The 17,924-nt window shown below is 49.1% G+C and overlaps 1 protein-coding gene across 2 annotated transcripts in view; it reads left to right on the forward strand.

Annotated features, from left to right (window-relative positions):
- TSPAN2 (tetraspanin 2) overlaps positions 1-17,924 on the forward strand; it is a 61,106-nt gene that overhangs the window by 14,807 nt on the left and 28,375 nt on the right. For both annotated transcript variants that reach the window (XR_007154802.1, XM_047871118.1), the window contains exons 2-6: positions 1,202-1,304; positions 13,327-13,424; positions 14,721-14,795; positions 16,044-16,142; positions 17,398-17,469. Coding sequence is in view for 1 of the 2 variants with exons in the window: in XM_047871118.1 (XP_047727074.1) it covers positions 1,202-1,304; positions 13,327-13,424; positions 14,721-14,795; positions 16,044-16,142; positions 17,398-17,469 (447 nt within the window). In the remaining variant the exon portion in view is untranslated. The remainder of the gene's footprint in view (positions 1-1,201; positions 1,305-13,326; positions 13,425-14,720; positions 14,796-16,043; positions 16,143-17,397; positions 17,470-17,924) is intronic.

Raw genomic sequence — 17,924 nt, forward strand, 5'->3', positions numbered from 1 at the left:
TGCTGCATCCAAAGGGCTCTGGTCTGACCCTGACTTGATGCCCTTTTCCTTCGGAAAACCTCTACTGCCCTGACCGCATCCTGTCCTGTTGCTAGCATGTGTGTGTACTCTTCCCTGTCGGGCCAGAAGCAGCCTCTGAACTGCTCATGTGATGATGGGCTCCGGCGCCCCCACACCAATGAGAGGGGTTGGCCGACCCAGGAGGCGATCTTGACATCTGCTTGCTTCCCCTCGAGCCTCTGAGCCCAGCAGGTGCCCAGCGAGTATCTGTTGATTGACTGATAGGACGCAATTCGAGATGGGTGTTTGTGGCAGGAGTTGTGACAGTCCTGCGATGGGAGGAAAGACTCCCAGCGTTGATGCAGAGCCTCACAGAAGCCCTCAGAGTGGCCGAGAGGAAGCAGGCGATGAGTCTACCAGCCGCTGCCTGCGCCAGCCACACGGCCTCTCCATGAGCCGCACAGTACACAGACCGTGCTTTTCCAGAAAATTATTTTTTCCTTTCTCACTTTCCATGGAAACTCAAAATAGCAACCAAAAAGAAAAAAAAAAAAAACCCAAAACAAAACAAAACAAAAAAACAGCCGAGCTCCCTCTCTGCCTGCAAAACCATCCCCAGGGCGTACTGTGATCATAGAGGCCCTGGTGGAGACAGGGTTCTAGATCCCTCTAAAAGAGCTTTCTAACTGGGCACTGCACACTCATGAGGTGAATGCGGGTTCTGAGATGGTGTGCTTTCTTCCAGTTGAGAAAAGTGGGTTTCTTCCAGGTCTTAGAGCTCAGCTTGCTGTTGTGGTGACGGTCCCCTTTCACTGTGATGTCGGTGAGGAGGTGCGGACTGCCCAGCAAGGGACGATGTGGCAGAGGGTAGATGCCTTCCAGGGGGACTTTGATTGGAACATTCTTTTTGAGATGCCTCCCAGGCTGTGCTGTTATGCCCAGTCACCGCAGGGCAGCCTGGCAGAATGGGGAAAACTCTGGGCTTGGAATCAGGAAATCCCAGTTCTGGTTTCACATCAGGTACCTGAGAGGCTTTGAGCACATTGTTTCACCTTCCCTAGGAAACGTGAAGGGCGGACAGGCTGGTTTCTGAAGGGATATCCTCATCCAGCCTCAGCACTCTGTGCCCCCAGCCCACTCCCAGATTATGTGTACACCATCCCTTTCCATTCCCTGAAAAACCAGGTTGTTTCCCTTTCAGCTGGCAGGGTCGGCCGTCATTGGTTTTGGACTATGGTTTCGGTTTGGAGGCACCATGAAGGACTTCTCATCAGAGGACAAGTCCCCGGAGTATTTCTACATGGGTGAGTGACCCCAGCTTGCTTCTCTAAGCTTTACCAGAGCTGACCCGGAGGCTTAGGGCAGAACCCGCACCTGGACTTATGAAGGGGAAGTGAGGACGCAAAACCTGACCCCTGTAGACTCCACCTGGCCCCGAGGGTGCAGGGCCCACATGGCCATGGCAGGCGAGGACCCTGCACCCCTACCCTGCCTGTTCCTCACATGGATCAAGAAAGACCAGTGTGGGAGGACCAGGACCGACCCACTGTGCTTCTCTCAGCCACATCTCATTTCCAAAGAGTTAGAAGGTTGCCTCTTGCCCTCCGAATGAGGTGGGTGTGCCACAAAATCAGTCATCCTCTTGTCCGTCTGGGCTGATGGGGTACCTGCCGAGTCAGGTTTTTTTGTGTGTGATCTGCTATTTTAAATTGTCATAAGAGAGACACAATTCAAAGTGAGGAGACATCTCAAAGTTTGGAGGTGCTCAGTCCATCCCTAACTAGGGCCTGCAGAAGGCAGGGCTCCCTACCCAGGGAAGAGGCTGCCTCCCCCGCCCAGCAGGAGGAAAGGGATGAGGGCTGCGAGGGCAGCCTGCAGTTCTGAGACAGTGTGGTCAGTAATAGGGGCTGAGCATTTCCCCGGGTTTAGTCCCTCTGATCTACTCCTCGTCCTCTTCTGCGAACGTCCTCACTCTCCAGCCGCGTGCACCCAGACTCTAGACTTCAAAAAGCTCCAGACCGTTGTCACTGCAGGTCATAGCCCCGTGTGACTGGCCATTTCACGGTCTGTAGCAGCCACACGGTCCGCGTCAGTTGCTGGGGGAGAAGCAGGGCCCTGTGCAAGTCCTTCGCTCCCAGCACGGAGAAGAGCAACGTTCACTGCCGGGCCGGGGGTACTGAGCACCCAGGCTCAGTCCACACCAGGAAGGGCCACCCACAGCTGTGTCACCTCCTGTTCCTGGCACCTTTCGCACACTGCCTCCTCCTGCAGAGAGCAGCCAGATCGGCGAGGATACTTCCAGGAGCAAGTACCAAGAAAACCTACTACAAGACGGGTAACTGTAAGGACACTCCACATTCATCAAATCTTAGATGCAGTCTTTTGTAAAACACACAATTATTTTAAGTTCCACCTCGAGGTGGGAAAGAAGAAATGCTGCCAATTCAGCCATGACCGCCCCTAAAATATGCATGCTAATTTTAGAAACATTAAAGTGTAAATATGTAAAATGTATATCGAAATTGATGAAACGTGGGGAGGGAAGAGTGGCGGTGGGGAGTCGCGTCTCCAGAGCTAGTTCTGGGTCCAGCAAAGTCATCAAGGAGTCAGGGTTTTTCCGTCTTTCCACCGGCAGTCCTTGGGATAACCTCAGACACCTCCCCTCGGGTTTAAAAGACAGCCGTTGTGGCTCCACGTCTCATGTCCTCATATGGCAACCTCCAAAAGAGAAAAAAAAAGAAGTTTCACCTCGCGTGGCCCCTTTTAGGGATGAATACCACCTTTGTCAGAAGACCCCCAGCAGACCTCTCCTCGCAGCTTATTGGCCAGGACTGTACCGTGTGTTCCAGCCTAAGCCAATCACAGCCGAGAAGAGAACTGTGACTGGCTCTCTGACTAATGGAGAGGCACCCTGGGCTTGGGAAGGGGCCCAGGCTCCCCGGAGGGCCTCTGACCCTTGGACAAAGTCAGGGTTTTGTGCCAAGGACGGAGCGGAGGAATCTGCCATCGTGCTTAGCACCGAAACGCTCTTTTCCGCTCACGTGGTTTCCAGGGAGTGCACACCCTTCCGTCCAGAGCCAGCACGCACACTTAACATATTTCTCCTTGAGGCACTCCTGGCTCGGAAAACCTCGTCTCCATCCCAGGGCAGGCCCCAGTGCCCCAAGACAAAGCTCGGCCTGTCCTTGTCCTGCGCCACCTCCCCGGGGATGCGCAGAAACAGTCAGGGGAGGGGAGCAGAAGGAATGAATCTCCCTGCCTCCCCCCTCCCCAGCCCCCATATGCTGCTGGTAGTCCAGGACCTGCTTATTTCATACTTGTTCCCCGCCATGTCTGACTCGGTTCAGCATAGTCACACCTCAGCACCCGCTGGATTAGCCGGCGTGGTTTGATCCTGTTGTCCTGGGATTCTTGCCTCTTAGACATGTGCAGTAATAAACAGCAGACAACAAGCAAAAGCAAACTAACGAGTGGCACAAGCATAACCACTGAATTAGGAAGTAGAAGGGGCACCTGCCTGGCTGGCTCAGTCAGGGGAGCATGCAACCCTTGATCTCGGGGTCATGGGTTCAAACCCCATATTGGGCATAGAGCCTACTAAAAAAAAGACGAAAAAAAGAGAAAAGATTGTGTGCGAACAGTGGTGGTGTATGTGCCTGTGACTTTAGCAGTCACATGAAATCAGCGTCACAGATTTAGGAGACACTTCTAATAGCCACCTGGCCGACCCAGTCAGAAGAACATGCTACTCTTGATCTCAGGCTCATGAGTGTGTGCTCCACGTTGGGCCTAGAGCTTACATTAAAAAAGGAGGAGAAGAAGAAGAAGTGAGAGAAAGCACTAGGGGCCGGCAGGACAGTCTCAGGTGGAGGGGGGCTTGAGCGAGGCCTTGGAAGACAGGTGGGTTTCAGACAGACTGAATGAGTTGGGGAGAGCCTTACTCATGACTCGGAATTAGCACTGGCAAACATAAGGCAAGCAGTTACCCATCATTTCCCTCTCCTGGGGAAGTGATGGCTAATTGTTCAGGCTGCTCTCTTACCACAGTCTTCCTAACCTAGCCCCTCCGACCAACTATAGCTGATGCCCAGGGTCAACGATATTTTCTCTCCCTACTCTGAAGCCAGTAGTTACCCGATGGCGTAACATGACATCCGTCCCAATAAAACAGCGGAAATCTTTTGCTCCTGAAATCCAGGCACGCAGTGGTGCAGGGTTATTAACATTCAGTCTGTCTTCTCTTCACATGCTGTTGGCTTCGCACTGGCACCCTATTTATCCCCTCTTCCTCGGGAGGGACTCTCAAGACTTTCCATCAAAAGCTGCATTTCTGCCTTCAGGTGGAAGCTGGGGGGAGCCTGCCCTTTGCTAGAACCAAACCATGGGAAACATCAACCAGTTCACTTACAGGCAGACCTTCTCCTTCAAGGTGTTTGGCAATAAGTAACTGCCTAATGCCCAGCCACCTACCCACCTCCTCACCAAGTTTGAGGTTGACAGATGTAAATCTCTATAATGCAGTTTCTGAGCTTGAACTGGAAATTTTCAGCACCAGTGAAGAAAACCCATTTTAAAAGGTCACGGAGGCCTGGGTTATGTGAAACACATGTATGAAAAGCTGTCTCCCTTTCAGTGATGATAAGCGTCTGGTTGTCTAGTGATCTCTTCCTGGCTGTTTTAATTTGGGGATTTCATCAACTGTGGGTTTATGCAAACATAGGTATTCATTCAAGCAGGGGTGCCTCTATTCTTTCCATTTTTTTTAGAGGTTTCTCCATTTGGGAAAAAAATATAACCTATTCATGGATACATCACCCAGCATCCATGTAGACTGTAGAGTCGTGGGCACTGGAGTCACACAAAAAAGGATGAGAACGCTGTACTTTCTCCCACGTATCTTTGCAACCTATTCGAAAAGACTCACGGAGTTAACAACTCAAATTCTAATGGAAACTAGCACGGAAATGCCAGCTAAGTGGTATTTGCAGTGGGTGAATCAGGGGTCATTCTAAACTGGTGAGGCAAGGATCTGATGTAGGTTTGAAAGACCAGACTGTAATCAGTAAGTGGAAGCAAAATGAAGACGGTGAAGGTTGTAGGGCAAGACTGCACAAGGCGTGTCCACAGGACAGTGACCAGTGAACCCAGGCTGGGCAGAGAACTCTAGTTGGAGTGTAACAGGTTGGGGCAAGGTGGGAAGTAGGACTCGAAGGGCCAGGGAGGGGGCGCCTGGGTCACTCGGTGGGTTAAGCATCTGACTTTTGATTTCAGCTCCGGTTATGTTCTCATGGTCTGTGAGATTGAGCCCCACGATGGGCTTTGCACTGACAGTGAGGAGCCTTCTTGGGATTCTCTCTCTGCCCCTCCCCTGCTCATGCGCTTGCTCTCTCTCTCTCCCCTCCTCAAAATAAATAAATAAACGTTAAACAAGCAAACAAAAAAAGAAGTGCCAGAGAGGGAGGAGGACAATCACAGAGGACCCTGAATGTCAAAACTTGTTAATTTGGTAAGCAGTAGAGGAATAATTCAGGGTTTGGGGGAGGCATGATCAGTGCTGCGTTTGTTTTTAAGTTTATTTATCTTGAGAGAGAGAGAGAGAGAGAGAGAGAGAGAGAGAAAGCACAGGCAGGGGAGGGGCAGAGAGGGAGGGAGAGAATCCCAAGCAGACTCTGTGCGCAGAGCCCAGCACGGGTCTCAAACCCATGAACTGTGAGGTAATGCCCTGAGCCGAGATCAAGAGCTGGACGCTCCACGAACTGAGCCACCCAGGTACCCTGGCAGTTCATTTCAAAGAGATTATTCTGGCAGCGGCAGAATGAGAGGGGAGATAGCCCATGCTAGGTTATTGACATAGGCAGACATAGGACATAACTGTTGGGGGTTGTCAATAGTAGGGACTGTGAAGAAAGAGACAGGCAGATAAGAAATGTTATTAAACGTTATTATTAAACATTATTAAAGTCAGGAATAGAAAGAATCAAAATGACAAAAGATATCAGTGATAGAAGAGTCAAGCCTAGAAGTAATAATTAATGATTTTCAGTGGAACTTTGAGTTGCAGAAGGAAGGAATCCTGCTCAGAGAGAGGGGGAGGGATGTGGACCTGAGGTGAAAGCCAGTCTCGGGGAGCAGCCTGTGTATGTTGTCCCGGAAACAAAGTGCTGATAGCAATTTCACAGGTGTACATTTGGGGCCAACAGAAGAGAACCTTTTTAATGATTTTGTAAACCAAAGAAGCTGAGCAGATTTCCACAGATAGAAGTGAGCTTTCCTCTACATCAGTATTTAACCACGAACGTGGCAAAAATCATAATGGAGTGATTATCAATTCGGGAGATTTCCTGTGCTGAGTAAGAGGGTGAAGAGGCTCCATACAAGACATTCCTGATCCTATTTTTGAAACGAAAGCAAAATGAACTGCTCAAGATGCAAGAAATGTCATATCTTTATGGACGTATCTGTCAGGACCCTTTTCAAATCCAGTCACAGAAACTTGACTCCCACTGTCTTGAGCAAAACAGAAATTTCTTGACTCACAAAACTGAAAAGTCCAGGATCAGTACTCATCTCGGGGGTGCAGTGGTGCGGTCGGAGCCCAGCCTGTACCCATCTCTTAGCCCTGCTCCCTTTTGGCTCCATTCTTGGGCGGGTTCCCATTAGACATGACAGCATGGCTGCTCCCAGCTCCAGGTGCCATCTCCCGAGCAACACTGGCAACGGAGGTACATACTTCTTTCATTCCAGCAGCTCCAACCAAAGTCCTGAGCCTCACTCTTACTGGCAATCTTGGGTCCAGTGCCTGTTCCCACACCAGTTAACTGGAATGGGCTTTTTGGCCGAGGCCTGGGCTTCATGCCTGCCTTAGAGGTTGAGATGAGGCAGACCACAGGGACTGAGTGGAGAAGGTTTGTGTCTCTCACAGAGATGAGGAGGAAGTGAATTCAGGTTAGGGAAAACAACAGGCTATAAACCGGGCCTGAGGTCCGTCTTGTGTGTTTTTAGTGGCCTGGGGCATGGATGTGGGTCTGCCCACCCTTAGTTCTTCCTCAGCCACACTTCCCTTCCCTGTGTCTTCCCTTGAGTGGCTGGCGAAACGCTCACGGTCAGTGATTGAAGTTCAGCGAAATGTGTTATCAAGAAACTAGAAACCAGTGGGTAAAGCAGCGGGGGTTGGCAGTCAGCCATGGTTTTCCAGCTCTTCGTGATGGGGCCCAGCCCACAACCCAGGTCTCCTTGTTTGTTTCCCCAAGCTGCCTCTCTGGTTAGAGGCAACAATAAAAAGTCCTGTGAAGTCAGAGATCTTTTCTTCACTTTAAATATTCCTTCTAAGTGAAGCAATATAACCCGCATTTATAGAAGGCGATAACCTCCTTCCTCAATAAATAATTTTCCAAATCGGAAAGATACCTGCTCTCTGGCAATCAAATGAGGAGAAAAATACACCCAGACACCATTTATGGACTTGCATAGCAAACAGTGTGAGGTAATAGGACTTTAAAAAAGAAGCAGGCCCAGCTTTTGGAAAATCTCACTTCATGTCACAGGGTACCAGTCACTAATCTGTGTGTTTTCTTTGCAGAGTAAGTTCCAGAGCAATCAGCCCACCAAACTCTTATCACCCCTTTGTTAAAGAGCGTCGGTGAATGGGCTTGGCACATTCAAGTGGTTCTGAAAGAAACAGGGCCTCACAGCCTAGAGTCCGTCCCCTCTGAGAGGGACCTCGGGAGGACACGTGGTCTAGCTGCCTGCTTCTGGGCAAATGACTGCCATGCTTTGTAGGAGAACTTCCTCCATCTTTGGGAGGATGCTTTCCTGTCTGGGATCCTTAGTTTTTTCTCCTTGTGATGGAAAGAGGCTCCCTTCCTGTGATGAAGATCTACCCTGATGTGAGCTGGGGACAGGGTGGAAAGGATCCAGCCGCAAGCCCTGGGGGGAACTGGTGCTGAGGGCAGGGCGTGAGGGTGGTCAGACTGTCTCCTGCCGCCCCTTCTCCAGGTCCTCTGAGTCCAGGCCGGGGTCTGGAGGCTGACGCAGGAAGTCTGTGTCCCCTGAGTGCTAACATGGACAAAGGAGAGCCTGGCAAGAGAGGCTTGGGTGGCTTGGGGCTTCCTGCACTCTCTCCACTGTAGTCTCTCTCAGTGAGCTCCAAGGGGAAGCTCTCCCACCCCCGTGTCTTCCAAACTCTACCCATCTGCCCCCCTGACTTCCTGTCAGTCTGTCTCTAGGGCTGCCTCGTAGAGGGGCAGGTACTGCAGGGGGCTTCTTGGGGAGCAGGGAAGCCTCCCCTAAGCCCTTGGAAGCCTGGACAGATGGCATGTGCTGGAGAGCCTGAAGTCGTGTCCCGTGAGCAGAGGACGTTGGCAGGTTTTCTCCACGAAGGGGCTGCCCACACAAACAGCAGTCCTTTGGCCCTTTGGGGTCACAGGCTGACTGCCTACAGCTGTGTCTCCCTGTTGAATTCAGAGTCCAGGAGCCTGGCTCTGATTGCGGGCTGGACGCAGTGCTGAACGCTGAGGAGCCGGCCTGCCTTTTCTCAAAACTCTGACTCACCCCGCTAATATTTTTTTTTTCACTTCTTGGTTTTCAGTTGTACATGACGGTCATAGTGGCTGCAGAAGAGATGTGCCGTAGCTCACGTTGTTGAGACAATTTCCCTGAAGCCTTTTTTACAAGTTAGATTGTTATCCATACTGCAGATGACAAAACTGAGGACTAAGGGGAGGTACCTAAAGCTCAGTTGACAGGCATGGGTCTCTGGCTCCCAGCCCTGTATTTTCAGAGGAAAACCCAGACATCATCCACTAGAGACTCCTCAAGCCCTTGTCTCAAGGAAGAAGAAAGAACCCTCCTGACATTTATAAGTTACAAAGTTAACAGACTTCCAGCAGTGAGCCTTTGTTCTCCTGCATTCCTACCGGAATTGCCCTGTAGGAACTTGGTGGGGGGGTGCCCTTTGGAATAGACTCCCTAGTTCAGTTCCAGTTTTGCACCGTCCATGAGCTGTGCAGTTGCAGGGAAGTGACTTAAACTGTGTCTCCGATTCCCCAGCTGTGAAATGGGAGTACCAGCACCACAGACGTCATAGCATGAGATGATTTAACACGTGAGCGTGCTTACACGCAGTACCTGTCGTGTGGCTTTGTTGTTTTGTGTAGGTAGGTTACCGTGTTCCTCAACCAAGGAAGGAGCCGGCCCACAGCCCACGGGACGCATGATTCCATGGGACGAAAAGAGAAGGAAAGAGAGAGAAAGGAATGGTTTAGGTGCCGGTAGTCAGTGAGAGAAGAGTTGCCAGCATTGAGGCTTGTCAGGCGGCAGGTTCCCGAGATGATGCCTGTCAAGGTCACAGTGCAGAGTCCGCACAGAGCAGGCTGAGGTTCCAGGAAGTGGCACCTGTTACTCTAGCCCTGAATGACTCCACGACTAATACATGTTACACTACTTAGAGCACGACTCGATAACCGATAGCTGTTGTTGTTTAGCTAGAACCCGAGTCTTTACTGTCCCCATAAGCCAACTCCCATCCAATATTCCAGACGACAAATGGTCATTAGCCGAGTGCGTAAAACCATCTGCTGCCAGAAAGCCACTATAATTGATGACCAGGCCACTCTCCAGTCCCTAAAAGGGGAGCTGTTTTGAAATGAGTTGATGCCGACAAGGCTTTTTGGTGGTTGCTGTCTCCTTTCCATGTTAACTAAATGGTGCTTCTGGCTTAAAAAGAAGAGTCTGGAATGTAAGAAACGAGCGATGGAATCGTCAGGGATTTGGTGATAGTGTGTCACGCGAAGATCACTTGCATCACAAGGCCCAGCTATTAATGATAAAAATGCGTTTTCAAGGTGTTTACTCTTTTTTTTTTTTTTCAAATCGAGGGAAATAGGACTTGGAAGGCATAGGGGATTTTAAGAAATCGGTAATACACTTGTCACACCAGCTGCCTGAGAGGGAAAGGGTTCTACAGAAACCATATTGGAATTCAAATGTGACTGTCAATTAACGTATTCATTCAACAGCTATTTTTTTAATGTTTATTTTTTGAGAGGGAGAGAAAAAGAGACCAGGCATGAGCAGAGGAGGGGCAGAGGGAGAGGGAGACACAGAATCCGAAGCAGGCTCCAGGCTCCAAGCTGTCAGCACAGAGCCTGATGCGGGGCTCGAACTCACAAACTTTGAGATCGTGACCTGAGCCAAAGTTGGATGCTCAACCCACTGAGCCACCCAGGTGGCCAACAGCTATTTTTTGAGGGCCAGATCAGAAAAAGGATAAGGTGTCCTTGGAAGCCACAGGTGGCCTTATGGTGTGCAGTTTTATAACCAGACTGGGAACTGCTTTCCAGAGGCCTAAGGAATTCGTCTGATTTTCCCTTAAGCTCCAACAAGCAGTGCTCATTTGGCACTGGGCTGAGTCATGTGGCCCACGCATACACAGACTGAGGTTTGCTGGGGAGAGGCCTCTGAATTTGGAGCTGCCGGGTCAGTTCCAGGGTGTTTTTGCTCTGAGCTCTGGACTCTGACAGCCTAAGAATGGACTACTATACCAATCAGCAGATTTTCTTGGCGAGCTCGTATTATTTCAGAAGGGAGAGGATTGTTGCCCGAGGAACCGAGTGAGCCTGTTTGCAGTGGGGAACAACTGTGTCCTCCTCAGGCCCCTGTGCCTCTGTCCACTGCACCCCCGCTTCCTCAGGGGCACCCCTCTTTCCTACATCCCAGACTCTCAGGAACCCTTTCTCAGAGTGTGCAGCCATGCATTCATCTGCCCGACCTTGAGAGAGCCCACCCTGTGGCAGCTTCCTGGAGGTTGGTTGAGATGTATTCCTAGCGTGTATCTCTAAGCAAAGATGGGCGATGGCAGACAGCCAGTCCAGAACTTCAGATTTGATATGTTCTTTCTTTATCCCCTCATCCAACAAACACTGATCAAGAATCCCGCTTTGTGTCAGCGTAGTCTAGATAGGGTGAATAAGGGTTGTTTGTGGACTTAAAATCTACAGAAGACAGACAAATAGGACAGCCTGCAAAAGCATAAAATGGAAAAGAGCTGGCCAGGTCAGATCACGATAAACTCCCCTGTGGCCAGAGCATGGGCTAGATAAGGATCAAGGTGAGCCCAGTCCCTAGGCTGTTACTGTAAGCGGAACCTGTAGACTAGATCTTGTAGCAGTGGGAGACCATGACTGTTAAAAAAAATTTTCTAATGTTTATTTATGTTTTGAGAGAGAGAGCTCAAGGGGGGCGGGGGTGGAGAGAGGGGGACAGAGGATCCAAAGCAGACTCTGTGCTGACAGCAGACCTGGGGCTCGAACCCACGAACTTTGAGATCATGACCTGAGCCCAAGTAGGATGCTCAGCCGACAGAACCACCCAGGTGCCCCCACAGTGACCATTTTAAATGGGAAATCAATATATTAAGGTAGCCCAACCATGAGATCTTCTGTGAGGGAACTGAGTACGGTGTTGCTGCCTTCCTGCAGCCTGTTCCAGTAGGGTGGGGATCAGGTCTCCAGTCCCGGGTGTCCCGCCTGGAGCCACCTTGCCTCTCTGACCCCCGTCGGCAAAACAGAAATAGAACACTCGCCTTACCTTACGGGCTTGTTTGAGAAACCAGTAAGAGGATGAAAGTGAAAGAGCTTTGAAAAATAAAATTTTTAAAGCAATAAGGTGTGTAGGCAGTGGAGCCAACAACAGTATTGTCTTTAACATGGTGTCGTTTCTCATTCCCACGTCCGTTCCACACTAAGTCAATTCTTCTAGCGAAAAGGGAAGGGGAGGGAGTGGCAGATCTGGCGTAGCAGGAAGTAAATAAATAACCTGCCACAGGACCGCAGCACGGCAGGGCTTCCCCGTCCCAGGGGCCCCGAGAAGAGCTGGGGTGCTACAGGAAGCGGAGCTGCCTGGGTGTCACCCTGTCTGTGTCAGGGACCAGACAGATCTGCCCACAAACAACCGTCAGCACTGAGAGGGGCCCCCCGGAGGCACCCGGCTCAGGCTTTCCCCACGGAGGTGGGACACCGGCTGGCTCCCACCCTTTCGGTGACTGGGAGTGGTTTCCAGGTGACTCAGACGAATACAATGCAAAAAAATAAAATAGGGGCAATTAGCATTACTCTAAGCAAGTCAAGTGCCAGGCCCCCACATTGTGTTCTGACTTATCTCCGGATCAGAAAAGGAAATAAGAAAGGGCTTGGCTTTATTTGTCTCCGAACAAGAACATTTCTGTCCTTTTCTTTCTCTGTGAGAACAGTGGTTCCTGTGGCTTGACTTCAGGACTAAGTGGGATTAGCGCCAGCAATGAGGCTGCTGGTATTACCGACGAGACAGGGCAGGGTAGGCTAACCATGATGAGCTAGCTTTAGAGGCACATGGGTATTTTTATCCCAGCTCTATCTTCTTGAGCAAATCACTTAACCATTTGGGGACTAGTTTCTCTAGAAAATGGATATAATGGTACCTGCCTCAGGAAGATAAAATTAATCAATCTGTGCCAGGTGCTTAAAACAGTGCCTGGAAAAAATAAGTCCTTAATAAATGTAGCTACTATGGTATTAGGCATAGTATTGGGTGTGTATTAGCCTGTCACCTCCTCTCATTGGCTATTTTCTTGGAACATTGCCACCTCCCATGTGTCCAGTGTTCGTGGTGATGCCCTCTACAGTTGGTGATTCTCAACCAAATTTGACTGCCTTATTCCTGTGTCTTCCTGCCCCTCTTGGTAACCAAAGACCCCCTGTTCTGCCCCACCCTGTCCCTGCTTCCCCATCTGTGCCTGGGCAGACCATCAGCCCTTTTCCCTTCCAGACACTTTGTCCTCGCAGCCTCTCCTGTGATGGAGACAGCCATTAATTCCAGAGTGCCGTGACGGCCCAAGGGTCTCCTGGAAAGGTGTGGGTTTGGGTCCCAGCTCCAGCACTGACTCCTGACCACCGCTGGACTCACTGTACTACTTTCCCGCAAATTATAGTGATACCTACTTTCCAGGAAAGGTAGAAATCTGAAAGGTAAAGTGCCCGGCATGTAGGAGGCACCTGGAGGGGATTAAGAGCATGAGCCGTGGAATTTGGACTAGTCACTGCCGCTCAAGTGACAGTGAGTAGGTCCCTTCACCTCTGTAGGTGTCAGCTTTCTCTGTCCACCGGGGATAATCGTACCCCCTACCTCCCAGGACCCTGGTGCGGGTTCTGTCAGGTGCACACTCAGCAAGCATTCAGCAAGTGCTCCCCATTATACTGTCAGCAGCCATGCTCTGCTCTGCAGGGACACCTGGCGCAGCAGGGGAGCAAGCGGGCTAGGTGCTCAGTGTCCCCTCTGACCTCTTCCCTGCAGGACTGTATGTACTGGTTGGAGCAGGGGCCCTGATGATGGCTGTGGGCTTCTTCGGGTGCTGCGGAGCCATGCGGGAGTCGCAGTGTGTGCTCGGATCTGTAAGTGGGGCATGTGGGAGGGGACTGGTCTGAAGGGCACTGGAGATCGGGCCTCCAGCGCCAGCTCCTCGGGCCCACTGAGACCTTGGCACTCGCTCCCTCTCCCTGAGTCTCCGTTTTCTCCATCTCTTGCTTAAGAATAATATTATCTTTGTCCCTGCCTCATATGGAAAATATGAAAAAAAAAATGAGGTCATTAGTGTGAAGATGTTTTGGAAGGAAAGGTGCCTAATAATTGTAGGGGGTAATTATGATTGTTCTTTCAAAAGTACTTCCCAGTGAGGCAGCTAAGATTCCTATAGCCAGGGAAGTGCTGTTATCTACAAGAAAAGAATTGCTGTTTGAGATCAATAAGTTAGCCAAACATCTCTCTTGTGGATTATTTTAACAAGCAGCCTCTGTCAAAGAAAAAAAGAAAAAAAAAAAAGAACGAATTTCAGTTACTGCTATACACATCCAATGCCAGAGCGACCTAAGAGAAACGGGGAGAAGGAAGAGGGGTCAGAAGAGAGAAGGATTTCGTATTTCTCCATGAGGGGTCAGAAACAGCAATTTCAGAGGGCAGTCTCTCCTTACTCGTTGCCATCTTTGATTTTTAAACCGTGCCTGCTGCTTCTGATCTCTTGCTGTGTAAAATCTCTTAACTCATTTCCTCAGTCCTGCATTCTGCCTGTCTTTCCCCTGTTGCTGAGCATCTCTCTCATTTATCTCTTAACATAGAGCCGACCCAAGAGACCGGAACAGAAATCTGTCCGGAAGGCCACCCCTCACCACCACCCCCACTCCCCAGAGAAGCCCTCACAGGACCCAGGCCCCACCAGTTGCTCCCTATCTCCTGGCCTTGTTTTAGATCTTCGTAGTATCTCTTTTATTCAAGAATTTGTTCAGCGCATAGGTGCCAGGCACTGTTCTGAATGGTGGGGTTTCTTTATCAGTGTCTGAAATTATCCAACTCACCTTTTTTTAGTGCTTTACTCCTTTATCATATTTACCATTTTCCAAGATGAGGCCCATGATCACAGAGATGTTGGGATCTTACCTTATTCACCATTGAATACCCAGTGCCAAGGACAGTGCCTGGTGCAGAGTGGATGCTCAATAAACAATCACTGAATGAATCAATGAGCAAATGAACGCATAAACAAGCTCCAGGGGAGGGGGGGACAAATACTTCCTACTAGATCAATTCGAACGAATAATCTTGCCTCATGTTTCCAAATGGAACTAGAATTAAAGAGGCCAAATACATTGAAAAGGTATTGAGTTAATGAAGTGAATGTTTTCTCTCCTCTATAGTTCTTCACCTGCCTACTGGTGATCTTTGCTGCTGAAGTAACCACTGGAGTATTTGCTTTTATAGGCAAGGGTGTAGTAAGTAGAAATTACATGCAATTTCTTTTTACGATGGTTAAAGGGTCTCTTTATGGCAAAGGATATGAGAATATTACACCCACAATGGTATTACAAAACTAAATAACCCCCACGTTTATCATTGGCGCAGAATGTCTTAACCTAGAAATATCGTGCAGACCTATGCAGGTGTTTACACGTATGTGCACACATTTTTCTGAGGAGATAGTTCATAGCTTTCATTAGATTTATGAAAGGGGCTATGATTTTTTAAAGGATATTTATCTTAAAATTATCCTATTTGTAATGGGGAAAGGGGATAAATTGCATTCGTGAGAAAGAGGGATCAAGAGGAACATGCATTTTCATCCCTTGTTGGACTAATATTTGTCCATAGAGCTCGGCCTGGAAAGAGGCCACATCATCCTTGAAGACTAAAGCCTGACCTGCTGTGTGCTGGTGAAGCCAGTCTCTTTAGATTTGTGCTCAAACTATAGGTGTCCAAAATAGGTTATCAGAAGAACCCACAGAGGAAATGTCCTTTTAGAAGGTTAAAACACACTGTGGGAAAGAGGGGAGTGAAAAGGAGGAAGAATGGAGTCTTAAATGTACTGGATTTCATGTAAATTCATGTGCTATCAATACTGTGTTTATGAACTTACTTTAGATGTAAAAAAAAATGGTGAACATATAGAATAAGTAAATATCACCTCCTTTGGAATGTTTCTGAAGTAGCTGGCTATATTTGCAGGTTGGATCTCAATGACTTTTTGAGATCTTTATGGATGTCAGATCACATGCCTTTGTATCAGAAAAAGCATTCTCTATGTTTTCTACGATATTTATATGCTGAAACAGCGTTTCTCAATCATGAACATCTTTCAAACCATGTCATGAATAGACTTGAATACTTTTAACCAGTGGGGTACCAAGAATGCCTAAGTCCCCACTCCCTGTATGTCAGAATCTCCTGGGGAGGCCCCAGAGTCTGGGGCTTGGTGGATGCTGATGTCCATTCAAGTTTGAGAACCTCCACTTAAAGAAATCTTTCTAGTCTATGAAAGTTATTCTTGGTTAGTCTGTCCTCCCATCTCCAGAAGTATCTACGAAACTCCAGAATCTATAATCTATTCCATAAATGCAGAATTGACTTAAAATACAGATAAACACAGGGACAGGCTGTATTTTCCAAGGGTAAGGAAGAGGGGGTTTTCCTTGATGAAAGGAGAATGTTTGGAACTTCCCACAGTTTTCCTGGTATTTTTTCAGGCTATACGGCATGTTCAGACCATGTATGAAGAGGCTTATAATGATTACCTGAAAGACAGGGAAAAGGGAAATGGGACCCTCATTACCTTCCACTCAACAGTAAGTAACTTTGCTTCTTCTTTAACATCATATCTTCTGAAGACCATGCGTTAGTCAGGACCTCTGTCTTCACTTGGCTTAAAGATCAGAATAACTTTGGTGAAGCCATGCCGCAGCTGTATTTCAGCCCTCACAGGAGCCGCCATTGGCATTACGCGTAGAACCTAGAAGAGTAAGGGGCCTACCTGGCACCCAGCGTTCACAAGAGGAAGTCAGGGCATGTGCCCCAGAGAGACAAAAGAGCACAAAGAAGAGCGCCCAGAAAGCAGCCCAAATCAGTTCCAAGCTGTCTCGGAAGGTGGCATGGTGGTGTAATAGAAGCGACCATGACCTTCAAGTCAGGAAAGCTCTTTCTAGCTGCAGCTCTGCCACTGAGCCTCTTTGCGACTTGAGCCACTTCCTTGCCTCCCTGATAATCACTCAGCTCCCCCATTTGTAACACAAAAGGGCACGGAGACAGTTATGCTCCCTTTGTCCTAGAACGTTCTGTGGGACTGTGCCGTCAGTGCAGTGCTGAGGGCTGCACACAGCTAACCAACAAGGGCTTATGGATGATGGGCCAGGTCAGAGTCATCTTGATTTATTAACCACTGCCATATGGAGAAGTATCTCTGAACCCCTGGGCCAATTGCTTCCGGGTAGCCCCATTCCTGTTTGTCACAGGAATGTCCTGGAAGGTGCCAACCATTTATCCTGTTCAGCCTCAGCTGCCCCAGGGACATCAAGCAACACACAGTCTCCTTTGTCCTTGAAGAGCCAGCCCTAAGGCAGGACACCTATTTGTTGGCCTGACTTCATGCCCTGGCCTTTCAGCCCCTGGGGTTTATTTACTGTGGCCACTTCTCTCTGTCCCAGACTGTCCCCAGTTAATGAGCCCTTCCTGAAGCTCATAAAACTTGAGCTACTCAGCAGGGTAAGTTACTCCCAGGCTGAAATAAAGAATCTAAGGACCCAATTCCTGTCTAAAAAACAGCAATTTACACAAGACACTGTCATTGGCTTCTTGCTTTGTTTGGATTGCCTTGAGTCACTTCCCATCGTAAAACTCAGACAACTTTACCGAAGTTCTCTTCTTGTTTTGCTAGCATGGTTATGTGACTCTTCACTATCTTCCTAGAAATGGCAGTTTGGGTTGCAGAGATTGGCCCCATAGCTGCTTTGCTGCCTCAGTGCCCCAGTCCTCCGCCGTGATGCCCAGACTTATAGCTCCCACTCCTCCTTCCTGTGCCCTAAAAGCTGTTCTCTGACTCTCTAGTTTCAGTGCTGTGGAAAAGAAACCTCTGAACAGGTCCAACCCACATGCCCAAAGGAACTTCTAGGGCACAAGGTAAGCTTCTCTACTAGGGTTCCCATCCTATCTATACTGTAAGATGGCTCTTGCCCTTGGGTATGATTCTAGAAGGCCATCTCCCAGTGGCTTCTGAGCCTCAGCTTTATTCTATGTAAAATACATGAAGCAATGCTGAGTCCTAGTCTCCCGGTCCCCTGGGAAATGATGGTAAGCTGACCTGCCCATAATGGTGCAAATGCCATGGCATTAATTAAATTCACCAGGGCCAGAGGTGTGCACCCTGAGAACGTTGCCCCACCCACCTCTCCCTGGAAGTCACTGATGAATGTTTCATTTAGCAAGTGAAGGTGCCAGGTTCTGAAAACCTGTGCCAGGTTTTATGCCAGGTTCTGAAAACTCTGAGATGAAACATGGCTCCTGCCTCAGTGGCCTTGTAGACTAGTCAAGGGAGATGGTGTATGCGCGAAGCCTGTAAAGAATACAATGTAGAC

This window comes from Prionailurus viverrinus, chromosome C1 (genome assembly GCF_022837055.1).
Source record: "Prionailurus viverrinus isolate Anna chromosome C1, UM_Priviv_1.0, whole genome shotgun sequence".
In the NCBI taxonomy this organism is placed as follows: Eukaryota; Metazoa; Chordata; class Mammalia; order Carnivora; family Felidae; genus Prionailurus; species Prionailurus viverrinus.